This window comes from Triplophysa rosa, linkage group LG2 (assembly GCF_024868665.1).
Source record: "Triplophysa rosa linkage group LG2, Trosa_1v2, whole genome shotgun sequence".
In the NCBI taxonomy this organism is placed as follows: Eukaryota; Metazoa; Chordata; class Actinopteri; order Cypriniformes; family Nemacheilidae; genus Triplophysa; species Triplophysa rosa.
In genome coordinates, this window is record NC_079891.1 from 11,489,758 (window position 1) to 11,508,385 (window position 18,628).

General features: G+C 42.8%; 1 protein-coding gene across 2 annotated transcripts; it reads right to left on the bottom strand.

Annotated features, from left to right (window-relative positions):
* Positions 1–1,038: 1,038 nt before the first annotated feature.
* LOC130564895 (uncharacterized) lies at positions 1,039–5,941 on the bottom strand. Of its 2 annotated transcripts, none has more exons than XM_057351348.1 (2): positions 4,991–5,941; positions 1,039–1,815 (listed from the first exon to the last, which is right to left on the bottom strand). In XM_057351348.1, the coding sequence occupies exon 1, from the start codon at positions 5,910–5,912 to the stop codon at positions 5,199–5,201; it is 714 nt and encodes a 237-aa protein (XP_057207331.1). In that variant the 5' UTR covers positions 5,913–5,941; the 3' UTR covers positions 1,039–1,815; positions 4,991–5,198. The 2 variants fall into 2 exon arrangements, with proteins under 2 accessions (XP_057207331.1, XP_057207322.1); XM_057351339.1 differs by having other exon boundaries at positions 1,039–1,868.
* Positions 5,942–18,628: the final 12,687 nt, after the last annotated feature.

Here is an 18,628-nt window from a genome sequence, read left to right on the forward strand (position 1 = left end):
TGATGTAGCACAACGCACCGTCGATTGAGTGTGCTTTGGCTGCTGCTTATCCTCGACATTGGGTCTCGCCGTGACGCAACATCGAGTTGCCGAACACCATCATGTAGAGGGTGAGAGCGGCTGTGATAAACACCCAGATAGAGAGGAAACTCTTTTTGAGAAAGTGGGCTGTTGGGATGGGGCAGGAACCGTCCCGGATTGACCACCCAGCGATGGAATGGCTGGGGTCGGGCCCGATGGTATTCTCGATCTCCCTGGGGTCTTCCCATGATGGCCGCTTCTACTTTCGCCGCGGCTGCTGACGCGGTGGTGGTCTCGTTTTCTTTCGGGGGGCCGCCTGAGTGGGGGGGGGGCGGAGCCGGAGGGCATTGAAGAGGACAAGGGCTGCTGGGAAACAGACGGTGCACAGGACTCGACGGCTGGAGGGCGGCCGAGTAGCGGAGGGGAGGATATGCTTGATAGCCTCTGTCTGCTTCTTTTCTGTCTAGAATTGCTGCTTGACAGTATCACCGAACAGCCCCCCCTTGCAAGATGGGTGCTTCGAGAAAGCGGACCTTCTCGGCATCACTCATCTGTGCAAGGTTCGGCCAGAGGTGTCTCTCCTGGACCACAAGTGTGGACATCGCCTGACCCAGGGCCCGCGCGGTCACCTTGGTCACCCGTAGAGCGAGGTCGGTGGCAGCACGGAGTTCCTGCATAAGCGCTGGGTCGGTCTTACCCTCGTGGAGCTCTCTCAGCGCCTTGGCCTGATGGACCTGCAGGGTGGCCATAGCATGGAGAGAGGAGGCAGCATGGCCTGCAGCAATGTAAGCTCTCGACACCAGAGATGCCAAAAACCTACATGCTTTGGACGGGAGTCTAGGTCGAGTCCCCCAGTTGCCTGCCATCTGCAGGCACAAGTTCAATTCAATTCAATTCAATATTATTTATATAGCGCTTTTCACAATGTGCATTGTTCCAAAGCAGCTTTACAGGAGCAAATAAGAAAAACACAGAAAGGTAAAACACAGCACAGTGCATGGTGTTTATAGACCAAACAAGATCATTATAATAAACAATATCTAATAAATAAATAAATGCAGTCTCCCGGTGAGCAAGCCAACACTGCACTGCTCTGCTGTGGCGAGGAACCCAAACTCCAATGCTGAATAATGGAGAAAAAAAAACCTCGGGAGAAACCAGGCTCAGCCGGGAGGGCCATATCTCCTCTGACGTGTCATAGCTGCACTCAGTGACCCCGACCAAAGCCACCGAGCAACGTCCACGAAGAACAGGGAGAGCCCACGAGCCGCGACCCAGGAAGCCCCACCCGCCGAAACCGTGCAGGTCCAACCCGGTCCCATTCCGTGATCAACAACAGACAACAGAGGGACAACCAGGGAAAAGTAGTAATGGCATAATTAACTTTATTTCTCTGTTGTCCGACATCGACCACAAAACAAGACCAACCAGACCAGACCCACACAGTCCCAACAAATGAAACGCCCCGAACCACAACCAACAAGCCCCCCCACTCCCTACAACACCCACCCAGCTACCTCCAATCAAAGTCACTGAGTGCAGCCATAACTTCAAACTGCTGTCGTGTGATGTAAGTTTAGCATTAAATACCAAGTATTGTAAATTTAGCATTTATGTGACAGGTAGTCCGTCTTTGCTCTCGGTTGGGGATGGAATTGTCTGAGCTGGGCCGGCCAGATGGTCGCCTTTTTCTTGGGTGGTGATGGAATTGCCTTGGATGGAGCTGGATGGTCAGTCAGTCCGCAGGCTCTCGCAGGAGGATGGCACGGGATTTTCCGATGTAGCTGGCGTAATCTCTAGTTGTGGATGGGCATATGACGTTCATCTGGGCCTGGCGGAATCTCTCCCTACCTCGGGATGGGCATCCCGAGGCGAGGGCAGAAACAGAAAGAGAATAATTAGCGTAGCTGCTGTTCATTAGCTATGTATTAGTGAATGCTTGGCTGAAAAGATGTGTCTTTAATCTAGATTTAAATTGGGAGAGTGTGTCTGACCCTCGAATAGTATCGGGGAGGCTATTCCAGAGTTTAGGTGCTACGTATGAGAAAGCTCTACCCCCTTTGGTGGATTTAGTTATTCTAGGTGTTATCAAAAGTCTGGAGTTTTGAGATCTTAGAGAGCGTGATGGGTTGTAGTGTGGTAGAAGCTCTGTTATGTAGGTAGGGGCTAAACCATTTAAGGCTTTATAAGTAATTAAAAGAACTTTAAAGTCAATACGATACTTAATGGGTAACCAGTGAAGGGTTGATAACATTGGGGTTATGTGATCGTATTTTCTGGACCTGGTTAGAACTCTGGCAGCTGCATTCTGAACTAACTGTAGTTTGTTTATTGATGCTGCAGGACAACCACTAAGCAGTGCATTACAGTAGTCAAGTCTTGAGGTCACAAATGCATGAATAAGCTTCTCTGCGTCAGCCACACATAAAATATTTCGCAATTTGGCAACATTTCTAAGGTGGAAGAAGGCTGTTTTTGTGACATTTGAGATGTGATTTTTAAATGACAGGTTGCTGTCTAATATAACGCCAAGGTCTTTAACTGTATTTGTTGGAGTAACAGTGCAGCCTTCAATTTGCAGGTCATAATCCGAAATATTCTGCTCACGTGTCTTTGGTCCGATAAGTAATATTTCTGTTTTATTAGAATTTAAAAGAAGGAAATTACAAGTCATCCAATGCTTTATATCGTCGATGCACTCTGCCAATTTGGATAGTTGGAAGGAATCATCTGGTCTTGATGAGATATATAGCTGAGTATCATCTGCATAACAGTGGAAGCTAATTCCATGTTTTCTAATAATGTTTCCAAGGGGCAGCATGTATATGGAGAATAGCAAGGGTCCTAAAACCGATCCCTGAGGTAATCCATAATTTACTTGCGTTAGATTTGATGATTCCCCATTTAAATGGACAAATTGATGTCTGTCTGATAAGTAAGATCTGAACCATTGTAGTGCCTGTCCCTGAATACCGGTATAATTGTGTAAGCGATCTAGAAGTATTTTATGGTCTACAGTATCGAACGCAGCACTAAGGTCGAGCAGGACTAGGAGTGAGATGTTACCTTTATCTGATGCTATAAGCAGGTCGTTTGTAATTTTAACGAGCGCAGTTTCAGTACTATGATGCGGTCTAAAGCCTGACTGGAATTTTTCGTGTATGTCATTATTTTGTAAGAAAGAGCACAACTGAGTGGACACTACTTTTTCTAGTATTTTAGACAGGTAAGGGAGATTTGAAATCGGTCTATAGTTTCCTAGTTCATTGGGGTCTAAGTTTGGTTTCTTGATAAGAGGCTTAATGACGGCCAGTTTAAAGGGTCCTGGGACATGGCCTAGATTAATTGACGAGTTGATAATGTTATAAATGGGCTCAATTGCAACGGGTAATAACTCTTTTAATAATTTAGTTGGTATGGGGTCTAATAAGCAAGTTGTAGGTTTAGATGTTGCAATAAGTTTAATTAAATCTTCCTGTTTTATAGGTGAAAAACACTGTAGCCTTTCTTTTGGGGCGATGGTTGGTACTAATTTATAGGACAGACTTGGAGGTTGAGTTTTTACTATTTTGTCTCGTATGTTTTCGATTTTCTCTGTAAAAAAATTCATGAAATCATTGCTACCAAGGTGCGGCGGAATACCCAGGTCAGGTGAAGTCTGTTTATTTGTTAGTTTAGCAACTGTACTAAATAAAAACCTTGGATTGTTTTTGTTAGTTTCTATGAGGTTACGGAGGTGCTCAGCCTTTGCTGCTTTTAGTGCCTTTTTATAACAGTTTGCACTCTCTTTCCACGCAATTTTAAAGACCTCTAATTGGGTTTGTTTCCATTTGCGCTCCAGTTTACGTGTTTCTCTTTTAAGGGCGCGAGTGGTGCTATTGTACCATGGTGCTGCGTTTTTCTCATTAATCTTTTTTGACTTCATAGGTGCGACAGCTTCTAATGTATTAGAGAAAATAGTGCCCAATTTGCTGGTCATGTCATCGAGCGATTCTATATTTATTGGTATGGTTATTAAAGGAGTCAGATCTGGCAAGCTCTTTGTGAAACTATCTTTAGTAGTCGAGGTAATTGTTCTACCCTGTCGATAACGAGTTAAACGGCTGATTTCTGCAGTGCGCAGTGTACATGTTATAAGATAGTGATCAGTGACATCGTCGCTTTGAGGTATAATATCTATATTGGTTAGATCGGCTCCGTGAGATATAATCAAGTCTAGTGTATGATTAAATCGATGAGTGGGTCCATTGATGTGTTGTGTTACTCCAAAAGAGTGTAATAGCTCTGTAAACGCCACTGCTAATGCATCGTTAGCACTATCTACGTGGATATTAAAGTCTCCGACAATTAGTACTTTATCAACGTTAACCAATAGGTCCGATAGGAAGTCCGCAAACTCTTTCAGAAAATCAGTGTAGGGACCAGGGGGTCTATACACTGTAGCCAACGTACAAGAAAGCAATGGTTTTTTACTGTCAATTGGAACAATTATGTTCAACGCAAGCACTTCAAATGATTTAAATTTATGCTCCGTTCTCTGAGTTACAGTAAGAAAGTCTCTAAAGATTGTTGCGACACCGCCACCTCGACCAACCGGACGTGGCTCATGCATATAACAGTAGCTTGGTGGTGTACACTCATTTAGACCGTAATAATCATTTGGTTTAAGCCAGGTTTCGGTAAGGCAAAGTATATCAAAACTGTTGTCTGTGATCATTTCATTTACAATAACTGCTTTTGAATTTAGTGATCTAATATTAAGTAGGCCGAACTTTATGAGTTTGTTTTGGTCGTTTATTACATTGTCCTCAGGTTTAATCACGATTAGATTTTTTCGCTGAGATTTGGCTATTTTGTTATTTTGTAGTATTATTCGGGGGACAGACACAGTCTCTATGCATTTGGAAGCAGTAACATTTCTAACAGATGAGTGGGAGGAACACAGACTATGGTTGAAGTTTTGACTTACCGCTGGGAGACGTAGTCAAGCGGTGCGTAGCGTCTTTGAGATGTTGTCAGACAGAAGAACCGCTCCGATGCTGCTGGGGTGCAGGCCGTCAGGGCGGAAGAGCCTAGGTCGCTCCCAGAACATATCAAAATTATCAACAAAGAGCAGCTTCTGTTCAATACACCATGACATCAACCATTTATTTAGAGCAAATAGTCTACTGAACTTTTCATTCCCTCGTCGGTAGGTAAGAAGCGGCCCTGATACGATGATCCTTCGCCGTGGGCGATGCGTTGCGTACCGTCTCTATCAGACTCCTGAAGTCCCTCTTCAGGATCTCCGACTGCCTCATCCTGACGTCATTCACCCCCGCGTGCAGCACGACAGCTCCAACTTTAGCATCGTCCTTCAGGATCGCAGGCACCTGCGCAGAGACATCAAGAACATGGGCACCAGGAAAACAATGAGTGCGCACCTTACCTTTAGTGGAGGAAGCGCGTACGTTCCGGACGATTGAGTCTCCGATGACCACAGCGTTGCATTCCGTCTCGCAGAGGGCGGCAAAGCGGTTCCTGGTCGGGATCTCGAAGACCGGTGGCGGCGGTTGGGTCATCGCTCCAGTCCTAGCTCGCGCCTTTCGCCGTGGTTGTGCCGGTGCAGGAGTGAAGTTCATTTGGGCTGACTGTGTTCTCGAAGCCTGGGCTCTGTGCAGAGAAACACGCGGAGTAGAAGTGGAAGGAGTATTAAAATCGCGATGAAAATTTACCGCGGATTTGCGAGCGTCAGCTCTGGATGTTTCCAGTGCCGTTTTTCGTTCTCGCAGCCGTGTCTGCTTCTCTAGTAGATCCTGGATCTGCTTCTCCACAGCCTCCAGTTCCGACTGAAGTGCGATCGTTTCCTCATCTGCACACAGAGGTACAAACACATCTGAAACATTAGCCATTAGTGATGTAATAATGAGAACAGTGTGTTAAGCAGTAAGCAGGCAGGCTGGGAATGCTAACAGCCTGAGGCTAATAGCAAGTGATCCGATAAAAATAAATTATCTGTGCGTTTAAGTACGATTTTTGGTATGGGATATATTTAAGGATATGTTTTACCCTCTGAGAATAACAATTTAAAACACAAGTCTTAAGATATAACAAGAATAAACGATGTATTAAGAATAAGTTTGAAAGAGCTCCGACTCAAACCACGCGCTCTCAGCAAACAGGAAGTGACGAACGCCTCGAGACGAAGATGATGTGCACCGTGACAGCACACTCCACCTGTGGGACATCGACGTATCCTCTAGCTGCCTCACCATTGAGGGAAGAGAGGGCGACAGAACTAGTTTGACGTGGACGCGCCAAAAAAGGGGGCGTTCCAGGTCTTACTAAGTTCTTCAGCACTTCCGGTAAACACGGCACTGGGGGCTCAAACCCGAGGCACCATGTATCCAGCCGCAAGAGCCAGTGCGGGCACTGCAACCCAACGCTCACGGCGGCCCGGGAAAGCATGGCTGACATTTCGACGTCCGCTTCTTCCTGGGCTCGACCCCCGAGGGAGGGAGCTCCGAGGAATCGTCGGAGTCGGATGGCAGTAAGTCACCCTCCGATGCTGCAAGGGACATCTCATCATCACCCACCATTTCCTAATACGTGGTCGAGGGACAAGACGGTGGGGACACCTCGTCTCCTGGGGAACGGTCAGATGAGCGAGACGAGGTGCGAACGGTCCGCGAGCCAGTGGCTGACGGATTAACGCTCACAGTAATCCTCATATTTCCCACACAGCCACCTGTGAACGCAACATCTGAAACGTCAACTGCCCGCAGTGCGGGCAGGACGTATCCACAACGTCTGCCCCAGCGTGCTGGAAGCAGACATCGTGTCCGTCCCCCCATGACAACAGCGCGACATGCCACGCTGGAGAAATTTGCTCTTTTAGAGAGAAAACTCGAACACTTCTGGCACTGCCGAGACGCCCAGGGGAAGTCGCCGCAGGAAGGGACAGTCCGCTGCACCACGTCATAAGATTCCAGCAGTAATTCGGCGTAGAGTTTGAAGTCGATCATGTGTGAAGGCTCCGAAGAACAAAAGGTAAATGAATGAGCACGCCGTCTTCCTTTTATACCCGGATATCCGGGGGCGGAGTCCGGCATGCAAATTTCATTCGCGAACACCATCTGTCGGTTCGACACAACGCCGAGAGACCGACAGAAAGGGAAAGACATGTTTATTTCTTTGGTCTGCTAAAAACCATCAATTCATGTTTTTAGGAATTTAATTGTCTGGACTTCGGCTGGTAAGGAGGGTTCGTTTACTGGACCTCAAGCAATTTTAGTTGAAGACTCCTGGCCTAGGCCATCTTTGTGTAGAGCAACAATTATTTTTTTCAGATCCTCAGAGATTTCTTTGCCATGAGGTGCCATGTTGAACTTCCAGTGACCTGTATGAGAAAGTGAGAGCGATAACACCAAATTTAACACACCCGCTCCCTTGTAACACTAACAAATCACATGACACCAGGGAGGGAAAATGGCTAAATGGGCCCAATTTGGACATTTTCACTTAGGGGTGTACTCACTTTTGTTGCCAGTGGTTTAGACATTAATGGCTGTGTGTTGAGTTATTTTGAGGGGACAACAAATTTACACTGTTATACAAGCTGTACACTCACTACTTTACATTGTAGCAAAGTTTCATTTCTTCAGTGTTGTCACATGAAAGGTATAATAAAATATTTACATAATGTGAGGGGTGTACTCACTTCTGTGAGATACTGTATATGAATAAAAGATGAGGCTGATGGTTAATACTGTCCTTGATGATTGCAGGAGATTGTGAGGGCTGGTGAATACAGGGGTGAATATGGTGATTAGGGTGGCTTGTGGTGAGGATGGCTGGGTCAGTCAAATACTCAGACGAATACACTGAAGACCACACAGAAGACAGATGAAGAAGACGATCAGGCTGAAGACTTTCGACGACGGATGATCTAGGCAAGTAAGAAGGTGAGTTTAAAAGGATTGAGTTTGTATACGCAAGCAAGACCAGACGATGACTGAGTGCTCGTGCAGTGTCTTTATGTTGGTGCTAATGAGTGGAGTGATGAGAGACAGATGTGTGGTGGAGGTGTGATGAGACAGCCTGGCGTCTCCGTCACAGTACTCCCCCTCCATGGCCCGCTCCTTAGGGCTGCGGGTAAACTGGGATGCTCGTGGTGGAAGGTGGTCAGGAGAGCAGGGTCCAGAATGTCATCCCTTGGGACCCAGGACCGTTCCTCTGGTCCGTAGCCCTCCCAGACGACCAGGTACTCCAATCTGCCACCACGGAGTCCAGGATCTCCTTAACAGAGTAGATAGTTCCATCCTACAAGTCCAGCTGAGGGGGAGTTCAGGCTGACCAGGCTCGTTGGAAAGATGAGAAGGGGTGAGTGGTAGGTTTTCAATAATGATACGTGGAATGCTGGATGAATACGGTAGGAAGGGGAGAGCTTGAGGAGGTATGTGACTGAATTTATTTCCGGGTTATGGGGAAGGGGCCAATTAATCTGGGACTTAACTTGCGAAAGGGGAGTTTTAGCCAGATGTCCTTCGTGGTGAGCCACACCCTCTTTCCAGGTCGATACTGCGGGGTATCCTTCCGTATAGCGTGGGCCTGGATCTTTTGGCGTCGGATGGCTCTCTGAAGGTGATGGTGAGTGTTGTCCAAGCCTCTTTCACTCTCCCGGAACCAGTGGTTGATGGCAGGTACCTCAGATGGTTCCCCTGACCAGGGAAACAGGGGTGGCTAATACCAGAGTGTGCAATGGAATGGAGTTGATGATGGGAGTTTTGGGCATACTCGGCTCAGCACATGAACTGTCTCCAGGACTCCTGGTGATCATGGCAGAACATCTGGAGGATTCTCCCGATCTCCTGGATTTCCCTTTCTGCCTGCTCATTCGACTGCAGGTGGTATCCTGAGGACTAACTCACAGTCACCCCCAGAAGAGTAAAAAATGCACGCCATACCCGTGAAATGAACTGGGGTCCGTAGACCGTAGTACCGAAATACATGTTGAAGCAGCAGTTCTGCACTTTCCATTGCTGTGGGAAAACCTTTAAAAGGGATTAAGCGGCATGACTTTGGGGTTGAAAATTATCTAGGATTACAAAAATACATGTGTTACCATAGGATGAAGGTAAGTCGGTGATGAAGGGAGAGGATGGAGCTTTCCTTCGGGGAGGTGCCTGAAGCTCCTGGAGGTGGCACATGCTCTAAAGGCTTTGATGAACCGTTTCACATCCGCTGCCATTCCAGACCACCAGAAGCTCTATGTGAGAAGCGAGAGAGTTCCATTGGTCCCCGGATGGCCAGTGCCCAGTGTTCTGTGAACAGAGTTGATGATATTAGTACGTTCCGTGCGTGGTACATACATGTGGTCCGGAAGACACCCTGGTGGACAGTTGTTGGGGGCATTGGCAGAGGTAACCAATAGTATCCAGCTATGGAACCGCAGCTGCAGTTTCTGAACAGCGGTCACAGAATGAGGGGGCGGAGCTTTCGTTCTTAGACGAAGTCGCGCCACCTAGAGTCACACCTTGGAGTGTGATTTGCTATTGTTACACACGAAAACGTCATATTCTTAAATAAGGCTTATTTTCAGGTCTTACATGTGTGAGTTATAATAATACATTAAGGTATGGTACAAAAAGCCATTTAAAACATCAATCTTGTTTAGAATTATTGTATAACGAATGTGTTTCATTGTATTAGCTTATTGTGTTCCTGTTGATGGTGTTAGAAATAATGTTTCAAACTTGAGGGCATTTTGTATGATTGTATTAGTTTTATGGTTAAAAAAACTGCAGCATTATTTTAAACGAAACATCATTTAAATCAAACATTACATACTGTAAAACAAATTATAAAAATTACTCTAAAATTAAACTCTTAGGCCCAGTTTGTCATGACATTCCGTTAAAAAAAACTCCATGTCGTGCCCGAACATAAAATGAAATGTAAAGGTCTCCCTTGCAGCTTCAAGTCCTTTCATGAGATCGTTGAGGGCCTCTTTCCTGTCCTCCTCATTCATCCTAAAAATAGAAGGCTCTTCCACTAGGCCCTTGAGCAGATGTCTATTTAAATGGAGCCATTTCACAGCTTCTGTCATGTGTCAGATGACTAGGAGCTCCTTTACATCATATTAGTAAAAGAAATCTTGCTTTAATATTTTTTTATAAATGCAATGTTTGCAAAGATATCAATATTATACATTATATATACAGTATATATACAGTATATATATATATATATATATATATATAGTGATACATTTAAATTTAAGACATACTTCACCGCTGCTAAGTGTAGCTTGTTCCTCACTTGTAAGGGCCTCTTGAAGATCTGTACTATACATTTCTTTGTTAATTTAGAATTGGTTAATTGGTTAGTATTGCAAATGCAATAGATGTCCATTACGTACCTTTCTGAGAAAACCCCAAAGTTTTCCAGAAGAATAAGAGTCCACCATCTCCGTATGTTTGGAAAGTCACACTTGAAAATAAAAATAGAGAAATTTTGAAATATCATGCTACAAAATCATACATATCAATTACTTAAATTGGTAATTACTTACAGATGTAAAATCAAAGGGCGCTCCCAAGATGAGATGCAAAGCATACTGAAAAAAATCTCTTATTAAATAAAATCATTGTTTCTAAGTACTCAATTATCATACAAAACTCATAACTCATAACACATAGTTACAAACTCATAATTCGTCTCACCATCAACATGAAAACTCCACAGTCCACTCCACCAAACTGTTGAGGTATATCCTAAATAGGATAGCATGAGGTTATAAATTAATAAGTTGTCCAAACTTTTGGACATTTTTAAAATAACTATGAGTAACTATAAAGATAAATCTGCCATATGCTTTTATATACAATAAATAAAGCCATTATTAAAACAATGCAATGTTAACATCTTTTCTAAATTTTGCTTTGTCACACCATAGGACACATGTACGATTAATCCGCCAACTACCCTTATATTTCTTAAAATTAAGGTAATGCCGAAATACAACATGTGCTCCGAAAAGTAATCGAACCTTTTACAGAAAAAAATGTTCTGTACAATAAAACATGGCAACTTTAAGCTTCAGTAAGTTGATACAGTCATGCACAAATTCAATATTTAACAAATAACGTCACATACGATCCTTATTTAATACAAAATTCAAAAGACATTGCACAAAACTCACCATTTTCTCCGCCAATCTCGTCAATAACTCCGCCATCACTTCCGTTCTGTAGCCGTGGTTCTGAAAATGTTGCTGCGATTCCGCAGCTGGACATGTCTCGAGGTAACGGCTTCACTGAAGGTCCAACAGATGGTGTTAACGAAGATGGATTCAGTGAGGATGGGTTCATCAGATGGGTATGACATAGTCAGAATGCATGACATAGCATGATACCCAATCTTTAATAAATGTCACAATCAGCTGCTGTGTCATTATTTATCAATAAGGATTTTTTTTGTCATTCACTCTTATAAGCAGTTTATACGAATGCTGTACATCAATTCTGTGCAAGACTTTGAGTTTATCTAATGCCACATACGGAAAAAAAATGTTTAAATCAAAATGAAAATAGCCTCAGGATCATTTTCTAAAGTATGCCTTTATTGATGTGATGTGCTTTATTCAGAGGTAAACAATTGTAGGCTATAATGTGTTGATGAGGGGCGAACAGAGTGAAAACTTTACAGTGTATAGGAAACATCTCTGTTACGTTTGTAACCCTCGGTTCCCTGATGGAGGGAACGAGACGTTGTGTCGAACCGACAGATGGGGTTCATCCCTGAGAACCAATCGCTTCCGACTACTTAGAAAAGGCCAATGAAAATTGGCGAATGAAATTTGCATGCCGGACTCCGCATGCAAATGAAATATTGAAAAGTATTGAAATATTGAATTTGTGCATGACTGTATCAACTTACTGAAGCTTAAAGTTGTTGCCATGTTTTATTGTACAGAACATTTTTTTCTGTAAATGGTTCGATTACTTTTCGGAGCACATGTTGTATTTGGGCATTACCTTAATTTTAAGAAATATAAGGGTAGTTGGCGGATTAATCGTACATGTGTCCTATGGTGCTACACCCAACACCTTCGCGAGGTTCTACAACCTCCACGTAGAGCCGGTGTCAGCCTGCATGGCAACATGTAGGACCGGCAACTGGTAGGGTGTACGCCTATATTGGTTATTTTCCCCCTCTCTCGAGTGGGTCAGTATACCGATCCAGCCTCCCTTCTTTCCCCACTGGGCGAAGAACAGGCACTCCATCCATCACTAAGCAAGCACCTTCTGGGGCGGGCTGGGCAGAGCAGCCCTGCCCCTTAGGCCGGGTTCCCGGAGTTATTTGCATCATAGCTCTAACCGGACCTACTGCTACCAGACGTTGCAAACCCCCAGTAGGGCGGTTCCGTCTGATGTATCCTCATGCTGGTTCCCACCTTGGTAACCCATGATCTCCCCAGGTGGACCTCCACCTCGCGGTTTACTCTTCAGCCGCACTTTCTTCCCATGAGTTCTCCCCTATCGGTGAGACCATGTGGTATGTCCACTAGACTCCTCCCTGCGGTAGGATGTGGTCTCTGTAGCGCATCCCCCACGTGAGGAAGTAGCGCTTACCCAGTGGCCTTACGGTTCCGGGCGGCTTCTCGCTGTTAGAGAAACAAGGCCGCCGCCTGTGAGGCCGAAGGTAGGGGCCTTCCCACCTTTCAAGGAAGCTCTGGGACCCCCTACCTACCCACTGGTAGGTTACAATTTCGCGGTAGCGCTCTCGGCTGACACTCCCAGGCCTGTCACCGTCGCTTCGTTGAGATTGTGACAGGGCACAGTGTTATGGCGTTTTCCATTGGAACCCCATCTGTCGGTTCAACACAATGTCGAGAGACCGACAGAAAGGGAACGTCTCGGTTACATTTGTAACGTTGTCTCCTCCTTGCCACAACACGTGCTGTCCTCTGCAGCAGTCGTGAGAGGTCTCAGGCTCTTCAGAACAAAGGTGAATGAATGAAGCACGCCGTCTCCCTTTTATACCCGGTTTCCGGGGGCGGAGTCCGGCATGCAAATTTCATTCGCCAATTTTCATTGGCCTTTTCTAAGTAGTCGGAAGCGATTGGTTCTCAGGGACGAACCGCATCTGTCGGTTCGACACAACGTCGAGAGACCGACAGAAAGGGAACTGTATTGTAATGCTCCAGCATCACATTATGTAAACTGCATTTATAACCAAGAACTAACAAGCCCACACTGGGCTTCCCTCCTTTTCTTTTGGTCGACAGCTTATAAGCGTTCTTAGTTCAGTGTTTTTTAGCTTGTTTACTGGCCACCTTGTCACATGGCAGCTTTTAAACATTGTTCTGTTCTTTGTTATAAATCAGAAATGACAAGAAGGCCGCTTCTCCCAAAAAGTCAATGGAGATGGTTGGATTGTTCCCCACAGCTTTTCAGTTTATGACGTGTGTCGCTCTGTTTCTATGTGTTTTACCCATGTTCTGCGGATATCATAGTGAGCATAGCGGGAGAGAGGGCCCAGCGAAGGGGGTTGCTGTGATATTGTTGAGCGTTATATTAAGATAACAATGGTCAATGGTTTCAATGGTCAGCCCTCAGCGGCCCCCTCAAAAGCGGGGCCTGCCTTGTCTGCCCCATTGCCACACCTCTGGCCGTCCGTGCACTCATGTTTTGGGTACGACTGCAGCGCAGGCGGCACAGACCTCGGCGGGGGCCTTTAGAATCATCCTAATCCTCGCCCCTTACTGAGCCAATGCCCAGGGACCATACATAATGAAAAAAAATGTATATCTTGAATGCACTGTAAGTCACTTTGGATAAAAGCGTCTGCTAATTGTAAAGGTATAAAATGAAATACTGGATGTTAGTTGCCACATATTTCCTCGTTATGTTAAACATTTAGATGTGGTTATCATAATATATAACAAAATCTGCATGCAAAATCTGTAATCCACTTAAGAAAATCGCTTACAATACAACATTTAACATTATCACTGAAAAGCTTTTCAGAATGCGATGCCAGGTTTATTGTGCCATAATTTACCCATATTTTTGTGTAAATACTGTTTAACCAGAAAAATCAATTATAGTGTGAAAGTAGCCTAATGCAGATCAGACATACTTATTGTGTAGTCATCTCTGCTTTCTCATCCAGTCAATAATGCAACATGCCTCCTTCTAGACACCTGTCTTGCTGTCTGTTTAAGCAAGCAGCTAATACATATATATTTTGAAGAAAACTTATAGCCAAACAGTTATTGGACCCCATTGACTACTATAGTAGGAAAAATTACTAATTACTAATATATTTTTTTAACACAGGAGAATATATTTTGAAGAATGTAGGACTACAAACAGTTACGGGGCACTTTTGACTATACAATTGTAGTTTTTCCTACCATGGTAGTCAATGGGGTCCAAGAACTGTTTGGTTACAAGCATTAGTTTTCTATATTTCTCTGTGTTCAACTAAATAAACAAATTTATACAGATTTGGAACAACTAGAGTGTATGTAATCCATGACAGAATTTTCATTTTTGGGTGAACTATTTCTTTAATGTTGAATAAGCAGCCTATTACTTTACTATATATTCGGTGTCTTCCATATTTGTGCAGTACGTAGCAGGGCTTGAATTTTGGTGTGGGATTGAAGGGACTGCACATAATTTATATTTTAAAGTGAATAATGTCTCTGGACACTCTAGAAGTTCTGCGTTCGGATCAGTACTCCCAGCCCCGCCCATGACCTGCCTGTGGTCATGGTTCCCAAACGACGTTTCTGCATTCGCAGAATGCTTAGTAAACAAAATCCCGAACAACATGCATTTGCTTCATTTCAAATAAATCCTCAAACGCGAACAAATGAAATCAACATGTGAAACAGCTTGTCTTTATTCTCACAATCAGCACCGGTCTCCTCCATCTCTCGCATCGCCGTGGGATGAGTCACACTGATCTCATTTAAACTAGTTAGTGTGAATGCAACACTCGCAGATTCAACCCTTTTGAGTCTGTGAATATTGTCGGCTCAGTTATTACATGATTCTAAATTCAGTTCCATCTAGAGCCATATTGTTAATTGTTTAAATGTATGACTGCGTGTTTGTTCATGTTATGCGCGAGAATAATGTTATGCGTAACTGTACTAACAACACTGGTACACACTGCTGCTGCTGAAAAATGACCTTATATGTATTAAAGGCAGGAAAAATATAGCCAAATATATCTGCCGACCAGTCTCTCCCGCTAGTGCTTGCGCTCACTCTCATTCTCACTCTGCTATTAAAGGGATATTTCAGGCAAGAAACAAAATGGCCCCATGTTTTACTCACCCTCAAGGCATCCTAACTGAATATGACTTTCTTCTTGAAGAATAATGCAGTCGGAGTTATATTACCACATATCCTTTTACTTCTATGCTACTTCTAAGATCAAAGAACGGCTCGACACGGCTCCGTGGACTTAACAAAGGTTTAGCTTCCATTATCCCATTGCTGCGCGTGAACCAGTAAAACATGGGGAAATGTTTTTTCTGCCTGAAATATCCTTTTAAGGGACGATAATTTGAACCTGTCATGCAAGGGCGTAAGTTTGATTTTGACATTGGTGGGGACATACAATTGGTCTGCAGAGCCGCATTGTCACTAAAGTTTAGAGCAGTGTACTTGACTTATTTAAACAATATATATTTTAACAATACTTTCTATAGTTTTCTACACTGTTCTTCATTGTTGTCACTCTCATTGCTACACTGTCTATTGCTGTCTACAGCAAGATCAGTTTCCTTAGAAATACACCAGAATATACAATTAGCTACTCAGTATTAACTACTTTATGTTCAAATGCATCTACAGTCTGGCCAAAAACTACTTTTATACGTACATACTGTATATTGTTTTTAAACTACTGTATCTGAGTGCTTAATAGACCTATATAACAGTGCAACCTTAATATAACTTTAATATAATGCACAACAAATAACACAATCATGTTTATCTATTTTTCCAATGATCAGAGTAAGGACTTAATCGCAGTAACGTTTACATGATATGAGAACACCTCTTTGCTCCCATTTACATGGAAGTTTTATTGGTCTGATTATTTTCTATAATACAGAATATATTCATGTGAATCGCGTCCAATGCAAAACACTGTTATGTGGACGAACTTTATAGTTATTTGTCGACGTAATGAATATAGAAATATGATGGAAAATGTCTCTGTAACGGTTGTGTTCGCGCTGTTTCTGTATGAAGGTAAGGGGCAGAGACTGCTGACAGCAAGTTCAGACTGTCATGTTTACGATGAATTTGCGCTTAAGGTGCATGACAGAAGCAGATGCGCACCTTGATCAGAGCAGCATAAATGCGATTAAGGTGTTTACATGCTTTCATATTGTGATTAAAACCGGCGTACGCTATATGTTACTTTCATTGTGCTTACTGCAATTATGAGCTTAATCACATTATTTAAATCGAATGATTGTGTTTACATGAGGTAAAGTGTAATCGCAGTATTGCCAAAATCCTTATAATTGCATTATTAGGGTGCATTTAAAAGTAGTCATTGTTTGACCTCATCTGTGACTCTGCCTCTCTACAACACGACAGAACTGCTTCTGTCACCTGACCTGACCTGAAAAAATAATGCATTAATGCATTCCATATGAACACATTTATGGCTTTATATGGCAAAGACATTGATTGCTTACTATAATTATTACAAATGCCATAAACAATAGGGGATTGTGAAGCACTGTTCCTGAATCAATATGTGAGGCAACTTGTCTCATATGTTTTGTCAATAAACTGTTGGTAAGAATGTTTTCTTACCAATAGCCTGCTTAATCATGCGCATGGTGTGGTGTTCTGTGTTTTCAACCTTTTCTTGTTTTTGCAGGTACAACTTTGATTGTTTTGCTTGTAGTCAATGTGTCTCATGTACAGCTGCTTTGTAACAATGAAAATTGTAAAAGCGCTATATAAATAAAGTTGAGTTGAGTTGAGTGTTGACACAGACACAGGCTGTGTCTGAATTTTCCCTTATCTACTATATAGGGTACTATATCGGGTGTCTGCCATTTTGTAGTGTTGTCCGAGTTCTGAGTAAACAACTCATTGTTATATATATAGCAGTGTTTTTTTTTATGAAATAAATAATTTTATTAAACGTAATAAATGTAATAGTAAATAAACATAGCAAACATTTGTTTTGTTCTCTTTATAAAAAACTAATACAATAAATGTGACAAATAATGTAAAAAAATTACAAAACAATCCATAAAGCCACATATTTACATTTAAATTTACATTTAGTCATTTAGCAGACGCTTTTAAACAAAGCAACTTACAGAGAGTTCAGGGAGCAATAAGGGATATGTCATACAGGAGAAATAATACAATAGGTGCAAATACAAACCCAGCTAACACAGTTACGTTGTGACGACATACCTGGGCCAGACTTCAGTATATGACGTACCAGCGATGTAACTTTCTGATTCCCATATTCGTCGTGATGACATAACATTGGACGTTGTAGGGACATGGTGATTACCTCCTGAAGACATACCTGGGACGTACCATATTTGTCACAGCAACGTACCAATTAACGTTTCTGGGACGTGATGAGCATGTCCTAACGGCCAAACAGTTACGTTGTTAAAATCATGTTTTTTATTTAATTTAAACAATTATCATCCCTCACATAGAGGATTCAATTAATTTGATTTAATCTGTGTGTTAAAGATTCCATTTTATGCACAATTGGAGTAATTCTCTGTTCAGTTATGTATAAAGCACAGTATAACGATTATAAAACTCAACACAGCACTGTACATCACAATCAGATATTTTATTTATACTGTAGTACATGACATAAATAATCAAAGACTTCAACACAATATAGAGGATTTAAAGCAGATATTTACAAGAGATGAATAAACATTATGTTTAAGCTTAACATTATATTGTTGTCTTACCACATACATTTAGCAGGTTGTCCGTTTTAAAAACAACAATCAAAAGCTTCTTAGTCACAATCACAAACATCAGGGTCCGCTCATTTAAACGCGCCAAATCTATAGAAAATCAATAAAATATTTGTTACATCTGTAAGGTATAAAGTAAAGAAAGAATATTAATAAACCACTATAGGAATATCAGGCAGTGACGAAAAAAGAAATGACCGTTAACGTTTAAATGATGCCAGCGTGCGGTTCTTTGCAGAACAGAAAAGGCACATATCAGACGCGCGCACTAAATAGAAACAAAGTTTTAATTGTGGTATCGAATTAAACTCCTGTTTAATAGCTGTCAGAAGTCGGATTTATTGCATTCGTCTTGACATTAACAGATTTTACTCTGATCATAAATGTTCCACACAATAACATAATAAACAGAAATGACCAGATTAATTAATCAAATGACCAGTGTCCAGGTTATCTGAAGACCAATGCATCATCACGTCGCTACATCGTTCTCCATGGGATTAATTCACAACGTTATTTGAGGACGTGACTAGGACGTTTCTGGAACATTAGCAACAATGACCAGACACATTAATTAAAGGGCCAGTGTCCAGGTTATCTGAAGACCAGTACATCACA

Coding starts and splice junctions, on each gene's coding strand:
- LOC130564895 (XM_057351348.1), bottom strand. CDS start 5,912: ATGGCTAATGTTTCAGATGTGTTTGTACCTCTGTGTGCAGATGAGGAA.